The 22,117-nt window shown below is 40.0% G+C and overlaps 1 protein-coding gene across 2 annotated transcripts in view; it reads right to left on the bottom strand.

Moving 5' to 3' along the window:
• LOC133385417 (beta-1,4-galactosyltransferase 3-like) overlaps positions 1-19,427 on the bottom strand; it is a 41,118-nt gene extending 21,691 nt beyond the window's left edge. Inside the window, exons 1-3 of one of the 2 annotated variants that reach the window (XM_061628391.1) lie at positions 19,267-19,427; positions 14,268-14,755; positions 1,166-1,401 (exon numbers count right to left, since the gene is read on the bottom strand). In XM_061628391.1, coding sequence (XP_061484375.1) covers positions 1,166-1,401; positions 14,268-14,520 — 489 coding nt within the window. In that variant the 5' untranslated portion in view covers positions 14,521-14,755; positions 19,267-19,427. The remainder of the gene's footprint in view (positions 1-1,165; positions 1,402-14,267; positions 14,756-19,266) is intronic. The other variant, XM_061628390.1, reaches the window with a different exon arrangement.
• Between the last annotated feature and the right edge of the window lie 2,690 nt (positions 19,428-22,117).

The following is a 22,117-nucleotide window of genomic DNA, read 5'->3' as shown; positions in this document are numbered from 1 at the left end:
ATACCTCACCAAAGACTACTGATTAAGCTTGGCAGTCATGGAATACGAGGAGAGGTCCTCTTGTGGATCAGGAATTGGTTAAGTAGCAGGAAGCAGAGAGTAGGAATAAATGGACAGTTCTCCAATGGAGGGCTGTAGAAAGTGGAATGTCCCAAGGATAGGTATTGGGAGCTCTGCTTTTTAATTTGTTCATAAATGATCTAGAGTTAGGGTTGAGTAATGAGGTGACCAAGTTTGCTGATGATACTAAGTTGTCCAGGGTTGTTAAAACAAAAAGGGATTGCAAAAAATCCCAAAAGGACCTCTCTAAACTGAGTGAATGGGCAGTAAAATGGCAAATGAAATTCAATTTAAACAAGTGTAACATGAGGGAAGACAAAATTAGTGGTTTGGAAGGGATCGCCACCTCATGCAAGCAGCTGAACAATGGAATGAGACATAAGGAAGCTGAAAGAAAGGTGCAGAATAGCTACTAATGTAAGAAAGAACCTGAGGAAGGGCAGGTAGAGAATGCGACTTGAGGAAAGGGTAGAGGAAATGGAACTGAAGCAAAAAGGGGGGCTAGTAATCATTGGACCAAGATTCCTAGCATCCTCAGGAATAGAATTGCACCAAATGTGTTATAGGTCTCACGTGAGGTCTGCACGGCTAATAATGGAGATGATGATCAGGTTTAGTTCAGTAGCACACAAGCCTGAATTTCAATTATATACATTCATACCTAGAAATGAAATAGAACCTTTCCCCAAATGGCATGCTGTTCAGTACTTTCACTTGGATTTTGAATTTTACAATTTTATTTTCTGATTTATTTTTTTAAAAACCCAACAGATCACATTCGTTTCACAGAAATATCCATAGTAAGAAATTGGCCTAGGCTGTACTCATAGCATTTTCTCCATCTGGCACAAAAGCAGCATGATTGATTAAAAGATTAACCACATGCAATTTGAAAGCTGCATCATCCTTGACATTTCATCTTTTCTCTCCTCAGAAGATTCTAAGGCAGCTTTTGCTTTTATAAGGAGCACTTTAGACAGTCTAAAGTAATAGAATTACACATGCATATTCCCATATTCTGTACTTAATCACACAACATTTGTGTTATCATGTTTTATTAAAAAAATACATTAGAGACTTGCAACATGCCTTTGGTTTTGCTTACCTGATGAATCAAGTAGATACAGTAGTTAAGCTGCTGACGCTGAAGGAAGGGATGAAGATAATAGAGAAAGTGTTGCAAGTATTTCTCATGATTCCTGTATGGGACAATGACAGCAGTTTTGTAGCGAGCCACACAGTGGGGAGGGCTGTAGCGACCACCTGACTGGACATATGGATTTTTGCTGATGATCATTCCTTCACTGGGTAGCGTGTCAAATGTGATGGCTAAGGGTCCAACTGTATGAGAAGATGGATTAGGGAGTGAGAAAAACCACCACTCTGAAAACCTGCCCAAATTATACAAGTGTCAGAATCAGTGTTTATATTCATTAGGATAAACTCTTCTACGATGATGGTTGGTGGTACATAGGTGTTAATTTAGGCATTTTTCTTCTAGGAGAGAGTAGTTGCAAAACAATGTGTGTGGGAAACATCAGCTGCACTCAGACATAACTGACTAAACCATGATTTAGTGTTATGAGAATAAGCCTATGCAAGCCTCAGGCCTATGCACTCCCTCTCCTCTAGCAAGTATGATAGATCATAGGCTTCTACTTTCATTTACGATTAAACGGTTTAGCATTCTGTCCAAACCCTTAACTATGGTTAAGGTTAACCGGGCCAAGTTCAAGGTTCTAGTTTTGGTATACAAAGTCCTATACAGCTTGGGACCAGGATACCTGAAAGACCGTCTTACCCCTTATATACCCAGTAGATCACTGCACTCTGCAGGTGAAGGTCTCCTGCAGATAACATCTTACCAGGAGGTCCGTTCTGCACAACATAGGAAATGGACCTTTAGTGTGGCACCACCTACCCTGTGGAATTCCCTCCCCTTAAATATTAGGCAGGCACCATCCCTGATCTTTTTGGTGCCTTTTGAAGACTTTCCTCTTTCAACAGCCTTTTAAGTGAGACCTATCCCAGTCTGCGTCTGTGTTGGAATTCCTTTTTAATATGTTGTTTTAAAACAATATATTTTTTAACCCTTTTTAAAAGACGTTTTAAAAGCTTTTTAAAAAATGTATTTAAAGTTGTTTTGTTCTGGTGTATTTTAGGGTCTGTTTTTATGATGCTTTGATGTTTTTATTGCTTCTGTTTGCCGCCCTGGGCTCCTGCTGGGAGGAAGGGTGGGCTATAAATCAAATAATCAATAAATAAATTAAGCTTAACTATGGTTTAGTAATACAAGCTAGGTTCATAAACTACAATTTGAAGGTGCCTTGCTTTAGTAAACCATGTACTAGATGGTTTGCCACTTGCCTGAGTTAAGATGTCACAGCAAACTACATTTAGTCTAAAATGAATGCCTCCTCACAGCTGCACCAGAGGAGGAGAGGAGGAGTGCATGATCCCAAGGCTCATACAGGCTTGCTACATCCAAAGAAGGCCATTATATAAGAATGCAAAATCCACATGGGACAGGCACAAATAAGAGATCAGTCAACTGCTTTCTTACAAACGCTAGGTAGATTTTTAATTCCAGCATGTTTTTCTGTAAGCACTTCTTCAAAGAGAGAATTTTTTGTGTGTGGAATCAGTACTTAATTTGCTTTTAAATAGCAAAAACTATTAAGTATGCAATGCAGTTTCCTTGGGTCAGTGGTGTCATAGTGCTTCAATTAGCATTTTTAATTTAAAAGTGTTCCATTTTCACAGTCAGTAACAGCCTTGATACCAGAGGCTGGTATAAAGCTATACATTGACCAACTCTATTTACATTTCTGATGGACTGATCCTTCTTATGCCAGCAGAACACCAATTGCCATGCCAGCATGTAACTGAACACAACATTGCACCAGCACAGCAAGGATGTTACAACTAAATTGCATAGTAAGCTGGTTTAGACGGAGCCAAGGGGGAAATGTAATGAATGGATGTACTGCAGACTAGAGCTCCCCCAAACTTTAGTCCTCTATGGAAGAAACAGTGGCCCTGCAACTCATACTTCAGTGATTGCGTCTGTACAAGGAAGAAACAGAAAACAGGAAGCACATCTAGTGTGACTTCCTTCATACACAGAAGACAGGTCACACTGGGACAGCATTGTGAGGAACAACACCTGGCCACATAGCTTGCTGACCTATTTTAATAATTTAATACATAATTAGAATGGTCTGGAAGGTAGTGACATTACCAATACAAGCAAGTTATACTGGAGAAGAATTAAGTGGTGCTAATCTGTTTTGTTTTTTGGGGGGGGGAGAAGGAGAGAGGCATATGAAGTCAAACAAACTTCTTTAAAGAATATGAAATGAAAGGCAACATACCAAGAAGAATATCATTAAATAATCACAGCTGCAATATCACTAAAAATAGTCTCAAACAATTCTATACTCTGTTATTAAAATTGCAAAGCACTCCGGAATGATGTTTCATCCCCACACATTCTATCGAAAATCCAATACACCACTTTGCAATCTGGCATCAATGTTGCAATCAGAAACACAATTTGTTCTTTCCTTATAACTTGTATAAACGTGTTCAGATTCAGTATCAAAACACTTTTGAACTTAAGACACAATATGAAAGTGGGTCTTTTTTCTTTTGTGGAATCTTCTATACTTTCTGCATCAGATTCTGAATCAGTAACTTGGGTGTGTAAATTTGGTCCTGTTAATCTGCAGACTTTTTACAGACTTCCACAGACTTCAAGTGGTACACAGAGAGTTTAGAACTTTAAGTTAAGTCCCATACGAACAGTATTCCTTAAGAATTCTAACTAAAGATTTACAATGGGTTAATTCACACAACAGCAAACTATGGTTTGGCACCATCAGAATGTGCCTTATGCTTGCTACTCTCCTCAAATGCTCTTAGTTACTTCCTAGTTTGCAGTAAACAATTGTTTTGTGTTATACTTGAACCTGCTAACTATGGTTTCATAGCTGTTCTTAATCTTTCTGCAAGGCTGGTAATTGCAGGTTCAATTAGTTGTGTGAAGGGCACACAACTTGACTGTGTAATAAAAAATAAACTCTTTTTAAAAATATTAAAATTCTGTGCTGAAAAATGATTCAGTGGAACTGACAAATCCTGTATTTTCAAATTTGCTATTGTTCCTTGGGTTTGTACAATTTGTTCTGCTTCACTGAAACCTTACTTATCCTTGAACCACTGGAAATCTTACTAGACCCTTTTTGGCTTCAGAGACTTTTGTCAGGCATTGCCCTCAAATGTTACATCATGTTACATCTTTAACCTTGACTTTTTTGGATATACAAGGAAATATATAAAAGAAGGAAGAAGGAAGAAAGGAGGAAAGAGAGTAATTCCCCTTTAATTTCCTCTATTAGAACTACCTCCTGGTATTTTTCTCTATTATCATTTTTCCCCCCAATTAAAGGGGAAGTGTAGTACTATGTAATTCACTAGATTGGAGTATAAAAAACGAAGACTGTTTCCCTTGGAGTCGGCACTCCAAGTTAATAAGTCAAAACCAAAACAAATAAAGATTACAAAGTTCTTCTCTCCGAAAGAGCAGATAAGACCAACTGAGATGGCAGAAGATGTGAATTCTGAATCCATTTCTATTAACAACCTTCTGAGCTCTCTCCCAAAGCAAGATGCAGTAGATTGTTCTCAAGTAAATACTCCTTTGGACTGGACATTAGATCTAAATGGAGCCTTACAATTAGATGCTCCTATATCTGCCACTCCTGATTTGGCAAGTGAATTAGTAGCAGCGGGAAAACTGGTTGAGACTGGATTGTCTCTTTCATTAGAGGATAAATTACCGACTATATCAAAACACTCTTTTACAACACAAGAGTGGCTCAGGAACCTGCTGTTTCCTTAGATTGTACTCTTCCACCAATCTTGGATTCCTCGGATCCTTTGACTTCTCAAGACAAGAACTTTCTGATAGACTTGGCAGATAATTTTCCTACTGAGTGGTGGCTTTATATGTTAGCCAAGAATATCGATCATATTAAGAACTTTTTGACAACAACTAATAAGCTTCTAACTACGTTGGGAGAAATTTGCAGCAAAACTCTCTTTTCATCTGGATCGGTATCACAGAGTACGCAAACATATTTAAGCCCAGTGATAGCCAAGCACTCAGGAAAGTCAACAAGGAGAAAAACCAGACTGCTGAGGTCCTCCTTACGAAGACGCAAAAATAATACCATTAAATTGAGTAAGAATATAAAAAATCCGAAGTTCCAACGTTACAATAAAATGAATTTTATGAAATTGTTCAAGGCATTAGAAGTTTCCTCCTCCTTAAAGAAGAGTGAGAGGACTCATTCTGTTCTGCAATCTACGCCCAGAGAGGATGTCATGACTACTACTCCTAGGGAGGATGATAAAGTTCTTTTGGTTGGTAAACCAGCCTCTTCATCTCTCTCTTCTTTACCACCTACCATCTTATCGCAACATCCAACCTCTGAGCTACAAGCACCCCAGCCCCCTGCCCCCGGCGATGTTTTACCTGAGCAAATACGTCCTATTATTCCATCATGACAATTGATTCTTAATCGCCGGAAGCTGGTGTTACTAAACTACTCTAGGCCTTGGGGGCGTACTGCTCAAAAGGATCGTAAACTCCATCTTTTGAGAACTCTCGACAATATTTTGCCTGGTTTCTTTTCTATTAAGGATATAGCCCATGTGGAATATCTTTATTATAATTTGGACATAACTCGTACTGTGGTATCTTTTACTTCACCTGAAATTGTTGGACTGCTACTTCAAAACAAACGATTTTTGCAATCGCATGGTATTGAAATCATGCGGTTTTTTGAAAATGTAGCCCCAGTACAGCCTCTTACTAGCGACATTGGTAAGAGAATTCAGCGACCACTAATAACATCTGAACCAGCTACTGTCTGGGATTTAATTGATTTGGGTCCGATACATGATCTTGTCTATCCTCTGGGCCCTCAACTACAGTCGTCAATTCTTAAAAATGATAAATGTGGGGAGTCTTGTTTATTGACATTATCCACAATTAGTGATTACTCCACCATCTTATCCTCAGTAGATAATAAGCCAATTGTCTCCAATATAGAGCAGGTCCCTGGTGGGAAGGAGTGTCCAGCGTCCTTCTCTATTATGACACCATTATTCAATCTGCCTTCCCATCGGATTGATAGGGGAAATTTGGATCATAATGAGGATGATCCTTTACCAAAGATGTGTACTTATAGGGGTTTTCTTTCGAATTCTAAACAAGTACATTTATCTAATGTATGTTGTTTGGACTCTAGTTTGGAAAAAATTGAATCTTTGCGGGATGACTCTTCTGTGTTTATTAATAACTCTCTTCCATTTGACTCAATATCTCCACGCTCTGGATGAATGATCCGATCGGTATTCCCTTGACCTAAAACAACTTTTCGGAATAATGGAAGACAAATAATTTTAAGGGTGAATGGGGATTTAATGGAAGGAATCCAGGGGGCGGCCACTGATGTTCTGGAGGGTCGAGGGAGATACGGTCTTGGGAGTTATTTACCCAATCAAACTAAAGGGGAATTTAACAGAATGCTGTTAACCCCTAAATTGCTCTCCCACTCAGATAACCTGGATAGCCTTGCTGACACTTCCCCCGGGTTTAAAATCCTGCTTGTGAACGCCAGGTCAGTGAACGGTAAAGCTAGCGCTATTCAGGAATTGATCCTGGATGAGTGCGCTGACCTGGCGTGTATTACAGAGACCTGGTTGGATGAAGCTGGGGGGGTGAATCTCTCTCAGCTCTGTCCTCCCGGGTTCTCTGTACACCAGCAGGCTAGACCTGGGGGTCGGGGAGGTGGAGTCGCAGTGGTTTTTCGAGATACCATACATATGACCAGGTATCCTCTCCCACAATTCTCAGGGTTTGAATGTGTCTTTTTGAAAATGGGTACCCGGGACAGAATAGGGATTCTGTTGGTGTACCGTCCACCCCGCTGCCCAACCGTCTCCCTTCCTGAGCTTACCAAAGTAATTTCGGGGTTGGCTTTGGAATCTCCCAGGCTTATGGTACTGGGTGATTTCAATATCCACGCCGATGTTGCACTTTCTGGAGTGGCTCAGGATTTCATGGCCTCCATGACAACCATGGGTCTGTCCCAAGTAATATCAAGCCCTACCCATATTGCCGGTCACACTTTGGACCTTGTTTTTTGTGTTGGAGGAGATACATGTGATCTTGGTGTGGAGGAACTTTCATTAGTTCCATTGTCATGGACAGATCACTACCTGCTCAGGTTTAGACTTACTGGGACTCAGAACCTCCGCAGGGGTGGAGGACCAATTAGAATGATCCGCCCCAGGAGACTGATGGAACCAGATGGTTTCCTGACGGCTCTTGGGGACTTTCCTGCCACCTTGGCAGGTGATTCTGTCGAAGCTCTGGTCGACCTCTGGAATGAGGAAATGACCAGGGCGGTGGACACAATCACTCCTAAGCGTCTCCTTTCGCGGATTGGACCTAAAACTGCTCCTTGGTTTACCGAGGAGCTGGGTATGATGAAACGCGAAAGAAGGAGACTAGAGCGTCGTTGGTGGAGAACTCAGAGCGAATCTGATCGAACACGGGCTAGAGGCTATTTAAAGACCTATTCTATGGCAGTCCGGGCTCAGAAGAAAGTTTTCTTCTCTGCCTCTATCGCGTCTGCCAAGTCTCATCCGGCAGAACTGTTCCGAGTGGTCAGGAGCCTTTTAAGCTCCGACCCGTGTGACCATGATGATGACCACTCAGTAGCCCGCTGTCATGAATTTGCACGGCATTTCGCAGAGAAAGTTGCCCAGATTCGTTCTGACTTAGACACCAAAATTAATACAGTCTCTGGGGATGTAGCTATGGCTCCTGCTTGTTTGATTAGAATGGATTCCTTTCAGCCTGTCCAACCCAAGGATGTGGACAAAATCCTTGGAGGGCTGCGTCCTACCACCTGCATATTGGATCCTTGCCCTTCCTGGCTTATAAAAAATGCCAGGGGGGGCTGGTTGATTGGGCCACGGAGGTGATTAATGCCTTGTTTCAGGGCAGAATTCCGCCCTGTTTAAAGGAGGCAGTAATAAGACCTTTACTGAAACTTTGTGACTAATATGAAATTATGGAGCTTTTCTGTATTTGAACAGAATCATGAATCTGTCCTAGCTGCATGCATAACAGGGCAAAGAGAATAAGGCAGATTACTTAGAAACTTTATGCTCTAATGATACAGCCTCTTTTTTCTCGACAAGATTATTTTTCCCCAGTCACATCATGTTTCTCCATTAGGTGACCAGTCTTGAGAATGATTCTTGCTTGTTCTTATACGCTCATTTTTTTTAAAAAAGGATCACGCTAGATGGATGCAGGTGCCAATTGGAATCATTCTCAAGACCATCTTCTGTGGTCTGAATGTAAAAATCACTGGGGCATATCCAACAGTGTCACTCAGCTGGTGGTAAAACTCTCATTGGCAGACTGGGCAGGGAGTCAATTTTCTGTGAACTCTCCTTTTCCCTCAGCTGCCCTTCCCATCATCCTACATCTGCCCCAAAGGTTGGTGGACCTTATGAGCAGTTTTGGATTTCTCCTCCGAGGACAATTTTATCTGTTGTATTTTTATTGTACACCAGTATGGTATTTTTAGCAGTATAAAAATATTTCTAAATAAATAAATAAATAGGGTGCCCTGGAGGGCTGCAGCGTGGAGGGGGAACTGCTGAAAATTGCTTCGAGACCTCCTACTGGAAGAGGTCTTATCAGTGAAGCAACACCGCTGGATATGACTCATGATACTAAAGTAGAGAAACTATACTTACTTTAAGCACTAAGACAAAGAGGAGTACACACTTAAAAGTCTGTCTTTTCTATGGCACACTAATAGCATAGCAGAACCCCTTTTTCATACGTCCTTTTGTACATGTAATAGTAAACCACTGTATGCTGTCACTAAAATTTTTTTTAAAAAAGAGGGCTTCTAGTAATCAGAAAAGCAGATGGAAACAGCGTGGGCAGGATTTAAGAATGACAATACAAGATACACTGGGCCACAGATATGCTGGGCAGCTCTGCCCTCACCCTGGGCTGCCCAGTCTCACTTTCTTGCCTCAGAGGAGCAGTTGCCTGGCAACTGCCAAGAGAAGACCTGTCTCCATCATGGACTGAGTAAGATCCAGCTGCTCAATTCCACTTCCATGTTTCAGACAACATCAATGGCCTCTGCTCTGTAATCAGAGGTCAAAGGACAACACCAAGGAAGAACTAGTATGAAGGTAGGAAATACCATCTGAATAATCCTGTCACCACAGCTGGCATCGGGAACAGAAACATCCCTGTGGTGACAGGATTATTCAGGTGGTATTTCAGCCATAATAGCTGCAGGGTGACTTATCCCTCAGCCTGACCTACCTCACAGGGTCATCATGAGAATAAAAAGGAAAGGGGGAAAGCCATGTTTGCTACCTTGAGGTCCTCAGAGGAAAGATGGGATATGTTGTAGTAGTAGTAGTAGCAGTAGTAATTCTTCCATCACTCTCCATTACGATAACATTGCACCAGGAAGAATTTTGTCTACTAGGTTTTCCAAAGCCAAGTCGATTCTATACAATCTGCAGAAATCTGCAGAATTTTGTGACAGAGGATGACAACATTACCAACATTCTTAACCTCTAAAGAAAGCAAAGGCACAAAGTATTAAAATAAAGTGTTATTGTTCAGGCAGTTGAGGAGGATTTTAGAAATTTTAATGGATTGTAGATTGAATCAGATGCGGCTAGTCATGGAATATTTCCCCAGGGTAAAAAACCAGTCAGAATTGACCAGAAAATTGTCAATATTTGATCAATCAATAGATCCATGTTCCAACCTTGGAACAAAGTCAAGAGTGAAATCCAGCCTATTGCAGCTTGTGTTTACAGAAATACGTTTAGCACTGGTAACAAAAACACTTCTTTCAATAAGGTTAAGATTCAACGGCTATCAAATTTCAGTTGCTCGACTGTGTAACTATGTTATGCTTGGGGATTCAAATTTCCAAGTAGTATTGCTAAAATCAGAAAATATTCAAGTTTTGAAGATGATAAACTGTGTAGTAAGGATGGCTGAAAGACTGGAATTAACCAAGAGAAAAATTGGCACATCTTGGTAATTTCTAATATTTAGAAAGATGTAGGCATTTTTCCATATCTACTGAAGATATGAAGCGACTTTATATGGACTTGAATAAGGAGAACAATTTATGCTAAAGATTATAAAAACTAACTAGGAGGGGAAAATCACATAATTTGGGCGGTGGGGGAGAGAGAAAAAAAAACAGTTGTGGATAATACAGTAGTTATGGCCACGATGAGTGCAGAAGACTTCAGTGCTAGCTCCTCAGATTCATACTGATGATTCAATCATGGGTACAATCATTTTCTAGAAAAAGCAGCACAACCTATTACAAATCCTAACCTTCAAGAACATGGAAATTATTTCTTCCCACTACTATCAAGGACTCCAGACATTTACTTCATACAAAAACAAAGAACACCATCTCTTCCATATCCTGACAAAACCATTTGGATTGAGTTAGATATTACTTTCTTCTGAATGACTGAAAGATTGACAGCATCACTTTTTAAAGTGTGTGAATTTCATGATTGAAAATCTACTGCTTTCCTGTCAGGAGTCACAGACTGGAAAATATACTTTGTCTGGTTAACCAATTTGCTGATATTACAACTGCTGCACAGAATGATTTGCATAAGTTATAAAGAAACCAAATGAATAGGATATATAAACATCACAACTCCCTCTCATCCCACTCCCCACCTTATCACATTGGCCGAGTTGGAATGTAATGATAAACCATGGTTTAGAGCAAGAGCGAGGAACTTATGGCCCTCCAGATGTTGCTGGACTACAACTTCGATCATCCCTGACTGTTGACCATGCAGACTGGGGCTGATGGGAGTTGGAATCCAACAATATCTAGAGGGCCACAGGTTCTCAACCCTTTGTTTAGAGTTATGAGAACAAGCCTAGCCTCCCCCAGGATTCCTCCAGTGCTTCTGCAATGAGACTCAGGGGACAGGGTCATACCCGTGGTATATCCGAATCCATTATGCAGTGAGATGCGTTATAATGAGATTTCACTATAGTTATTGAAAAATAGCGACTTCAAAAAATAGCAGCATGCCAGAAAACTACTGGATATTAATTTCTAGCACACAGAAACATTTTAAGATTAACAGGAAGAGTCCACTGTTAAAGGGAAAGCTACCTCATAGCAAAGGCAACCACTTCCAAAGAAGGATTAATACAGAAAAGTAATGCAAAAAAGGCACCCTCCCCACAAAACTACAACACAAAATACAAAAAACAAGTCCAGCAGCCAAATTAAGATAAGGTCTCTTAACTTCAATGACAAAGGCAAAAAGTTGAAGATCGAAATCTCTTGTCAGATTAACATAGGAAGACTCTCAAAGGCCTTAAACATAACAAACCCGTATGTTTGGCAATATTTGCCAGATCAGATTAGGATACACAACTGAGCTTTGCTCACAAGGTAACTTTAATAGCAAAACACATCTTCTCTTGCCAAACTGCAATTGGGAATTCTCAGAAGACCTGAGACACCAAAATCAAATCTCAGCAAGGACTAAGTTATGCAGAAAGTCAGAACATCAACAGCACTATAGACGACATCAGCTGGGAGAAGGGAGCACTTGCAAACCCTGTCACACAGGTACAGTGTGGAATGTCTGACCATAAGAAGCATCCAAATCAAGATATTTACAAGCGTTTGTCTGCTTTTGTGCCTGTGTTTTAAAGATATAAAACTGAAACTACTCCTGAAGTAAACATTAGAGATGTACAGTTTTGGGGGGAAATGAAAGATATGTAATAGTTCCTTTCCTATCAAGTCCAAACTTCTTTTACTGATTTAACAACATAAAATGTATCATTTATTATTTAATTAATATATGAAACTGTATTATTACTATTATTGATCTTTGTAAGCCATTCTGGGAGCCTTTTCCAGCTAATGAGCAGGAACAGAAAAATATTGAAACAAATAAATATTTGGCATTTTTATTAAAATTTACAGAATTTATGTATGCTTTACTCAGATGTAGGACTCACTCTGTTTAGTGAAGCATACTCCCAGGTAAGTGTGCATCAGAGTGCACATTTTTTTTGTATAAGCAAAACTGTGAATATATCTAAAACTAGAGTTAAACTACTACACTCCATGCTACCTAAGCACAGGTAACTTTAGTTTTTGTCATCTGAGAAAGGGAAAAATGTAATTGCCAATAGAAACCTCTGATTAATGGTGATCTGAGGAAAGCAAACTACCTTCAGAATTCCCAAGCAGCTAAGACCCTGTATGATTTTCTCCTGACAATGTCAGCACCCTGAGGAGACAAATGCATGTAAGATTTGAGCATTGTATATGTATACACAGGAATTAATCATTTCTAAAAACTCATCTGAGAAAATAAAATATTTTATCAAGAGTTTTTTCATTATTCCCAGCTTTTCCATGTTTTCCATTCAAAAATGGGGGGGTGTCCATTTTTTTTGTTTTTTCCCCAGGCCTTCACATTTCCAACTTTTTTCACTAGTTCTACCATCTGTTCAAGTTCTGATGTACACAAGAAACAGGCTTACTTCCAAGCTCTCCCTTTCATTTTGCCTGGTCTGAAGCTGTGCTTTAATTTTTACATGCACCTATATACAGCTTTTTGAAAGTATTACTAACAAAACATTACTAGAATATAGAAAGTTTCAACACCTACAATCTTTATTTTCCATAAAAGTTCTTCTTTGCTTAACATGGGCAGTTCTTCCAGTGCAAGCAATCTCTATCTACTATACAATCATTAGTTCTTCATCCTGAACTAAGCCTTTCAAGTATCCCAAGACAAGTTGTGTCCACTGGAAGGTCACCCAATTTCAAATCAATGTTTCTTGCAGTAGCCAAGGTTCTCTTAGCACTATAAAACTACAGTTTATGAAACAAGTAACAAGGTCAATCATTAATCATTCAAGGGCAGAAACAAAAGCAGTTGACATAGTTACAAGGTATTTATTATGTTGTTTGTTGACTCAAAACGGGAAACATATATATTGTTTAATGGATAGAAGGATATTTTGAAATTCTAACATTGGAAAAATCTAAAACAAGTAGGTGGGCTTTACTTAAAGTTAGTTTTACTTCTTTTTTTAAAATGCAGGCAAGTGGCTTTAATTTTCCATGAATATTATCTATAATAATATATATTATCTCAGCGGATATAACATTTGAAATGAATGTTACCAGGAAAGGTGCTTTCACAAATATAGGCACAATGCAAAGTAAATCTGTCCCAGGACAATGACTACCCAACATCAATACACAGGTAGAGCGGTCCTAAGCCTCAATCAGCCACAATGAAGGGGGTTAGAATACAACAGAGGTTTCTCTCTACCCAGTTCTATTAGTTGGGGGCCTTGTCACCATAGGGAACCCCACTGTGCCCACCAAAAACACCAGAAAGCAGAAGCTACCGATGGTGGAAAATAGAAAAAACTCCCAGAATGGGGTATTTTGAGAGAAAAGCTAGGCCAGGCAAGGATCCTCTGCAGTCGGTCAAGCTACTGCCAGTGGGCCTGATCTAGGCCTCTTTGCTGCATCAGCCTACAGATGACACAGAAAAATTTGCAGTCTTACTGCTTCCTTCTGTCCTGAATGGCATAACTTGGCAATGGAAGTGCTTGTAGCTCCATAGCTTCATCCAAGCCCCACTGCTTCCAGCTACAGCCTCAGGTAATCTTCACATATAGATTTCATGTAAGTCAAATCATTAGGGTGAACCATCCAACATCAACATGTGACAGTAAGACTAAGAAAGACACAAGCAAGGATCCTTATTTTGCATCTTTTTCATTATTTATTTATATTTATTATTTATTAATTAAATTTATATACCGCCCCATAGCCGAAGCTCTCTGGGCAGTGCACAACAAACAACCAATATACAATTAAAACCATATGTTAAACAACTTTAAAATAGATTCATTATATCATAAATCAAACATAATTAAACACAGAAATAACTAAAAAACTCTGTACAGATAATAAATATTAAAATTAAATTAGTTACGATATTAGGATGTGAAGATGTTAAGGGGTTAAAAATTATATACATACCCATTATTGATGCATCCGTGCAGTATTGCATTTTTGCCTTATCAGGAGCATGAGTGAACAAACTGAGATTTGTATAAACATCCTCTGTTTTTGCATAGTCCAGTGTGTGAGGTACATTAAAAGGAGCCCGATACACAGCTGAACTGCTACCTCGGTACAGTATCAAGATGAATATTGCTTGAAAGATTATCAGAAAAAGCAAAAAGCAGGGATTTTCAACTCGAGAAAGGGATATTTTCTTTCCAAAAGCCATACTCAAGAGTTAGCTGTGCTAAATACTCAATTCTCCAAGACACACCAGATGTTTTAACTTCATGGATACAGTAGTTAAAGGAACAGTAAATGTTCTTGTTGGGCAGCTGAGTAAGGGAGCTACCATCTTTGGAAAATATGGTATGTTCTTAGCAGGATATCATACAACCTATATTATTATTCTAGATCATTTTAGATTTTAAACATCTTCTGTGCATCTTTATCCATTCTTCAATCTGCAATAGAAATGAGACAAGCAATGAAAATGTGCTAATGATACATCTGATTCTTCTAACTGGATGTAGTGGCATAAAAACTATGATTACGAATACAGTTTTAAAACTGACAGTGGTTGGCCCTCTTCCATGTTAGGTGGCCCCACGTTCATCTCAAATCTCTAGTCAAAGAATCTGTGGGCTCATTCAGACCATACTAAAAATCCACGTTTTCCTTATTAGAGCTGTCTGCTGGTAGTCCAAACTTGATTGCTTTGCACTTTCTTTGTACTAGAAGCAAACACTTTCCTCATCTATACTTGCAGGCATGCCCTTTTTTGTTTACAAACTCACCTTCCTCCTTTTCATCTTGTGTTGCTGACTGGCTCAGATCAGAAGGGAGAGGAGTGAAGTAGCCCATGGGAACCTAACAGAAGCAGGAGGCGTGTTGTGTTGCTGATTGGCTCTAATCAGAAGAGAGAGGGGTGAGGGAGCTAATGGGAACCAGCAGGAGAAGGTGTGGAAGGAGGTGGAGTTAGAACCACCCACACAGGAAACTGTAAGTCAAAGCAACGGGCCTCCCTCCTCAGGAACTGTTTATAATTGCTGTTTCTCTCCTTTTCTGTGTATACTTGCTATTGGAAACTCCAGATCATAGGAGGAGAAAGTGTGGGAATGCAGTGATTGGAGAACATAAAATTAGTGATGAATTAAGGAGGCAAAGGGGGATTACATTTACAAATTACAGATATATGGATGAGCCCTCAGGTAAATGACAGTGAAAGACCTCTACTTGAGGTCTTGGAAAGCGATGGCAGTCAAGGCTAGATGAAACTGAGTTAGAGGGATAAAAGGGCTGACAGCATAAACAGCTCCTTCTAATCAAATGGGAGAATTGTGAATCTCAGTTCATTTATATACTTAATTTATATAAATGTATGCACTTTCAAAGTTGCTTTTGGGAGGCATCCTGATGGCTAAACTGTATTCACTCATTCCCCAGTCCAGAGGAGTGGGGCTGTGGGGACACTAGCAGCTTCAAAAGAAGTCAGGATGCTGTATGTTGAAGCAACTCTGCCCTCTGCTGGACACACCTCCCTTCTCCACTTCTGATTTTGACCTTTCAGGACTGCACAACAAAGTGTTGGGCCAATCACTGTCTCTGACTGAGCCTGCAGCAAAGCGTTTCCTGGAAGACAAATGGATTGATCTACCAATTGATTGCAAAATCTGCCTGAAACTGAATTATAAAAAAAAACCACTCAAGCTGATCCAACCAGTTTTACTGTAAATAGAAGAGTTTGATTAGCAGTGTGTCCCTGTTTCAAAAAAGAGATGGAGACGCACTGGAACCGGTACAATAGTAAGTGTGTCTCTACCTTGGAAGTGGGAACACTTGCTGATATTTTAAATTAAGCTCTAATACAGATACCAATCTCTACATTCCAGATTAAATTATGTTATTTTAGCTAATAAAGTTCCTTTCCAGTAGTAAAACTTTTTTTAAGGAGAAAAATTAACACTAATAAAATTATAATACAATGGGACATGCAACAAAATATTGCAGTGTGAGGTGCTCATATTCAGGGTTACTTTCCAACTGATACTCAACATTCCTTGGATGCTGAACATGATCAGTCCTTACTGGTGGTGTGCTTGCCTAGAGATTTAAAATTTTAGAAACTTTGAAGCCCTAGATTTCAGCCTTGGGGAGATATTGAGATATAGTCAATATTTACTTCTCAAACCTAAATTATTTTATTGCTTTAACAACATAAAATGTATGACTTAAAACTCAATTAGCATAAAAATTATACTTATTTGGTATATTTATAAAGTTTACAAAGCAATCCTATGAATGCTTACTCAGAAGTAAGCATTCATAGTGAACCTTATTCCCATCTAAGTGCAGTATAGGATTTCAGCCTTAATTTTGTACACACAAAATTGCAAAGATGGCCAATATTAAAGAGTGAGCAAGCTGCAGACTGCTGCATCCTATGCTACTTAAACACACGTATCTTAATTTTTGCCATGTGACAAATAGGAAAATAAAAGATGACAAACAGAAATGACAATTATAATTTATAATACAATGGGACCTGCAACAAAATATTGCAGTGTGGAGTACGCCTGTTCAGGGTTACAGGCAGACAATCTTGCCTTCTTCCAGAAACCAAAAGAAAGTATATTATTTGGGCAGAAAGAGTCTCATACACTCACAATATTAAGGACTGGCAGCATATTTGGATAGCGAGTTAAAATATGTAACAACGGTGAAAGCATTTGGACATACCGGGTACAAAGAAATTATCATTATTTCATGCTGTAATAGATTGTTGTACATTAAAATCTTCATCCTACACATCTTAAGTAAAACATTGTCTTAAAAAGTATTACTAAGAATTTTTTTTCTAGTGTTCCCCAAAATTCCCAATGTTTCTGTTGGAAAGGTTGAATAAAAAATCATTGGAAAACAAGTATCTCCCCCCCACACACACACTTTTCTGATTCCCCCCCCCAGGCCTTCACAGTTCTAATTTCCCCCTTAGGGCTTTAAAAAGTATTTTGTATCAGACACAAACCCCTAATTTCCTTCCTTTGCCCTTTTTCATCTCTCTCGGCCACAACATCCATTTCACTTTCTTTTTTCCCCTTCCCTCCCTTTCAATCAGCCAGAACAATCTTTCCTTGCTATTATTACATATTGTCATTTTTATTTGCAGTGTACTTGCATTTTAAGTTCTTTCTTGCAGTGACATGAAGTATGATGAGGGTAAGGAAGTGATAGTTAGATGTTTTGAACTAGTTGAATATAACCCCAATGGTGGAAGAGTTTGAATCAGGTTCACTGATAGCTGGTTGATCCTCTCCATTCATCTGAAAGCAGATGCTCTTTCAACCAGACAGGGAAAGTTGGATGTCATTTGACCTGGCACTCAAACACTTTCTAGGCCACCAAAATTAGAATGATTGTTATTTCAAATGGTCTTTGCCTCTAACATCCCAGGTATGACATAAGGAGACTCATGCCTGAGTCCCAGAAATTGTTTTTAGTATTAGGTTCTGGAAAATGATTATATAAATATTAAGTACTGTACTGAGAACCTGCAGGTTTAGGAGGAAGGCTGTAAAGGGAAGCTTGACAGCCCCATCATCTCACTTTTTTCACAGCCAAATCACATGCATAGATGCAAGTGACAAAGAACTCTGCCCCAGAACTGGAAAAACATTCTACGGACAGAAAATATAAAGGGGGAGGGGGAAAATTACAAGGTATGAGACTGGTTTCCCATCTTTACCCACAAAGTGCAGTCCTGACCATATGTTTCTCTCAGAAGTACATTCAGTGAGCCGTATGTGTCCTCAGCAGTCTGCCCTTAATGTGATGCCACAAGGGGAAAAAAGCTTCAGAAGAGGCCTAAACAGGTGATCCTCACTTGCCTCTGGACTATGCTGTGGCAGGGTAAAGTAGAAAATAGAAATGATAAGAAAATAGACAAAGCAATTCATCTATTGGGCAGACAGGGAGCTTCTACATTCACACTAGAAGTCAATTTTGGGTCTTCCCCTAGGGCAGAGCTGGGCGAGAGCTTTCATAGAAAACAACTGAAAACTCTAGGATGTAGTTGGGCAATAAGCGTGTCCTCCTCCCATAAGGGGAAAAAGTTTTATTCCAATTGTATGCTTGCTAATGTGACTATTATATCATTACATCTTGCCTTGTTCTTGTTTTTATGATGTTTCATGAGGGCGCAGCCCTAAAAATTACTAATTTTTTAAAAATAAAACAAACCCCTCAGGCTTTCTATGTACAACTCGAGTCTCATATGTAGGGCGGTGGGAACCTTTTTTTTAAATGTCAATATTTTAAAAATCGCTCTACAAAGCCAACACTTATTGCCGGGGGTGGGGCTCTGCCTGAGAGAGAATAAGTTTTGTATGACAATCCTGCAGCGTTGTCAGTATTATCCAAAAATTCTCCAGCCGTTTTGTATTTTTCCTCAGTGAAACACAACCGCGGGGGGCGGGGAAGGGGAGGATGAGGAAGCTCATCGCAGCCGCGCTGGGAGAGGCGGGAGAAGTTTAACTCTTTTAGTGCAGCCAAAAAACCCCCACCATCCCTCAAAGTTGAAGCAAAAGTCCATCGCCTTACAATGCCAGCCCAAATCCAGCGCCGAATTGCATACAGAAACCTTACGCCCTGAAATATTTTAAATATACATGTTTTACATATACATATAATGAAATGTTTTCACACGAAGCAAGACGTCAGTAGGCAGCTCTTCACCCCTGCCTGTTCCCCGCCCCCGCCCCCCAAGTCTAAAAGAGACTGCAGTTGAACAGAGTTTGCGAGACTCAGAATTACATCTGTGGGGGAAAAGACAACTTCATATTGTCTGCTCTGGGCCTGTTTGCGTTCAGTCAAAAAAGGGGTTCACATCAAACCCCCATTTCCCCTTCGCCTCACAGAGAAGCGACAGCCTGACCAGCGAACAGGTGCCAGGAAGGAAAAAGATAGAACTGCTCACCTGTCTGCCTGAGAGAACGCGCTCATGAAACACTCCAGCTAAACCGCTGCCGCCGGGACAGTCCCCCCTCTCGCTTAATACCTGTGTTTTTACACAACAAGGGTTTCTAGGACTACAGCTCCCAAGATACAACGCAAACCCTAGGCGTCTCTCAGTATGGTAGCATTGCATGGTGGGAATCAGAGTCCAAGAGGGCTCTTCCTTTCTAGTGAAAGGGAATCCGTATTATGCAAATAGAGGTTCGCTCTGACAGGCTCTGTCATGCAGAACAGTTTCTTTCTCAAGCATCACGAGGGAATCGTTTAAGAATATAAGAAGAACCTGCTGGATCAGAACAATGGCCCATCTAGTCCAGCATTCTGTTCTCAGAATGGCCAACCAGAAACCCATGGGAAGCCCACAAACAGGACCTGAGCGCAAGAGCACTCTCACTCCTCCCTGTGGTTTCCAGTTTGGTATTCAGAAGCATACTGCCTCCAACTATGAAAGCAGAGCATAGCTATCATAGCTAATAGCCTAATTCTCCATGAATTTGTCTAATCCTCTTTTAAAGTCCTTCAAGTTGCTGACCATCACTCCCTTCTCCAGGAGCAAATTCCATAGATAAACAATATACTTTCTTCAATGTGAAGTATTTTCTTTTGACTGTCCTGAATCTTCCAACATTCAGCTTCATTGGATGTCCACAAGTTCTAGCATTATGAGAGAGGGAGAAAAACGTCTCTCTATCCATTCTCTCCATACCATGCATAATTTTTACATTTCTATCATGTCTTGTTCTCTAATGAGTGGGCGAGAAGACAATAAATTGATGAAGGAAATAACATTTAATTTAAAGATACTAGCACAACGTGAAAGTGAACATAGAAGCCCTGCTAAATAGTTTCCCTCAGAGTGGCTACCAAGAAACCCACAGCAGGACATGAAGGCAGTAGCCTTCTTCATTGTTGTTCCCCAGCATCTGCTATTCAGACACATGCAGTCTCATCCTGAAGGTATACTGTAATCATCACCCTGTCAAAGCAGCCATTGATAGCAGTGGAGGCTGGTCCCTGAGGGCAAATGGAGCACTGTCCCACCAAACTCCTCACAACCAGCCCAGGGGGTGGCACTGGTTGTCAACTTTCCCCTCCTTAATCTCAGTTTCACCTTTGTAGATGAACTCAGCAGGGAAGAGGAGGCTGGGGACAAACCTAGAATTAACTGTGCCTATCATTGGCCACCTACTAGGGGGCTTCATGTCTCATGCCCTATCAGTCCCAACGGCAGAAGCCACCAGTGCACTGAGCACTAATAGTCTTGTTCTAATACTCTTTAAAGCAGTCTAAGGGCTTATCCACATGGGAGCATTTCTTTGTAGCAAATACACTGCTTTTACCATCACAATAGATTTGCAATGTCCACACTTCATGCTCAATGGTAGCTGCAAATCTGTTGTTTTCCATTCACACAAGTAGGAGTTCCTCTGTGAAGGATTAGTGTTGCTGTTTCCTTGTGGCCACACCCTTTAATTTTACATTTTTACTCCCTCCAGTTGCTCAGTTACTGGGCATGTGCAAATATTTTTGACCTGCACAGTATTTCCACTCCCTCCCGCCCGCACAGCTTCCTGAAGTTTGGCAGTTGAAAAGAAGTGGAATCATCTGATCTCTCCTCTTCTTTCCTCGCTCTTCATTACAGTTCTTTCAGTCACGCGAGCAGCCCTCCCTCCCCTCTTTACGCTAGTCTGTTAGGAGAAGAGAATGCATTTTGGGAGTTGATGAGAAGTGCGGTCACCGGCCACCACCTCTGCTTCCTGGTCTGTTATTGGGATGTAATCCTCTCCTTTTTTATGTTTAGTTTTTAAGTGTGGCTGATGGTTGTTAATGATCCAATTCCTTTTCCCTATGCTATGTTATCATTTTTCCAATCTCCTCCATAATTGTTTTTGGTTTGCAGAGAATTATCAGTATTATAATCAATACTTATTCATGAGTCTCCACTGGTATCAATGTTTATTCTCAACTCTATAATGATAGAAAATACATTGATAAAAGTATTGATCACATTATCAATGATTTCAAATAATTTTTTTAAAAAAAGGAATTGGGGAAAAAATTGGAAACCAGGCGTGGAGAGATCTTACTTCAAAATTCTCTCCGCAAAGATAGAGAATATGAGAAAGAATGATAAAATATCATGGCAATTCTGATTAGATTACTGTGGAAAGGGAGCCCATTGCTAGTCTGTTACAAGGAGTGAAGAAAGTTTACTTGGGGAGGAAGGGAGGGTTGTAGTAAATTATGAAGGAGGGAGACAAAGCAGTTGGAAGTTGCTGGATAAACCACCGGAAACAAAATGGAATTCATGGGAGAGTTAGTGAGCAGAGAAAGGGGAGTAGCTGAAAGTGACAATTCACCCGCCCACCAAAAAGCATTGAAGCAAACCATCTGCAAAGACATGTGGAGCAGACTGCAGCCATATTGTTCTAAACTTGAGTTAGTACGGATTTACAGGGGGGAAACTGCATGATAGCTTCTGTTTGCTAGTAACGTCATGTGAATTATGTGAATTAAAAGGAGATGTGAGTAGCACCAAACACACAGTAATTCACCGTGTAGATGAGCCCTAACTTGTTTAACATACCTTGTAGCAAACTCCTTAGTTTAACTATGCGCTGTGTGAAGAAGTACTGCCTTTTATCTGTCCTGGATCTCAGCCATTCAACTTCATTGGATAACCCTGAATTCTAATATTATGAGAGGGGGAACATATTCCTATCCACTTTCTCCACCCCATGAATAATTTTATAAATCTTTGTCATATCCCTGCCACATACTTGCCTTTTTTTCTTAACTAAAAAGCCCCCGTT

This window comes from Rhineura floridana, chromosome 5 (genome assembly GCF_030035675.1).
Source record: "Rhineura floridana isolate rRhiFlo1 chromosome 5, rRhiFlo1.hap2, whole genome shotgun sequence".
Lineage (NCBI taxonomy): Eukaryota > Metazoa > Chordata > Lepidosauria > Squamata > Rhineuridae > Rhineura > Rhineura floridana.
The sequence above is the reverse complement of the archived record's forward strand: the minus strand, read 5'-3'. Positions and strand labels throughout refer to the sequence as shown.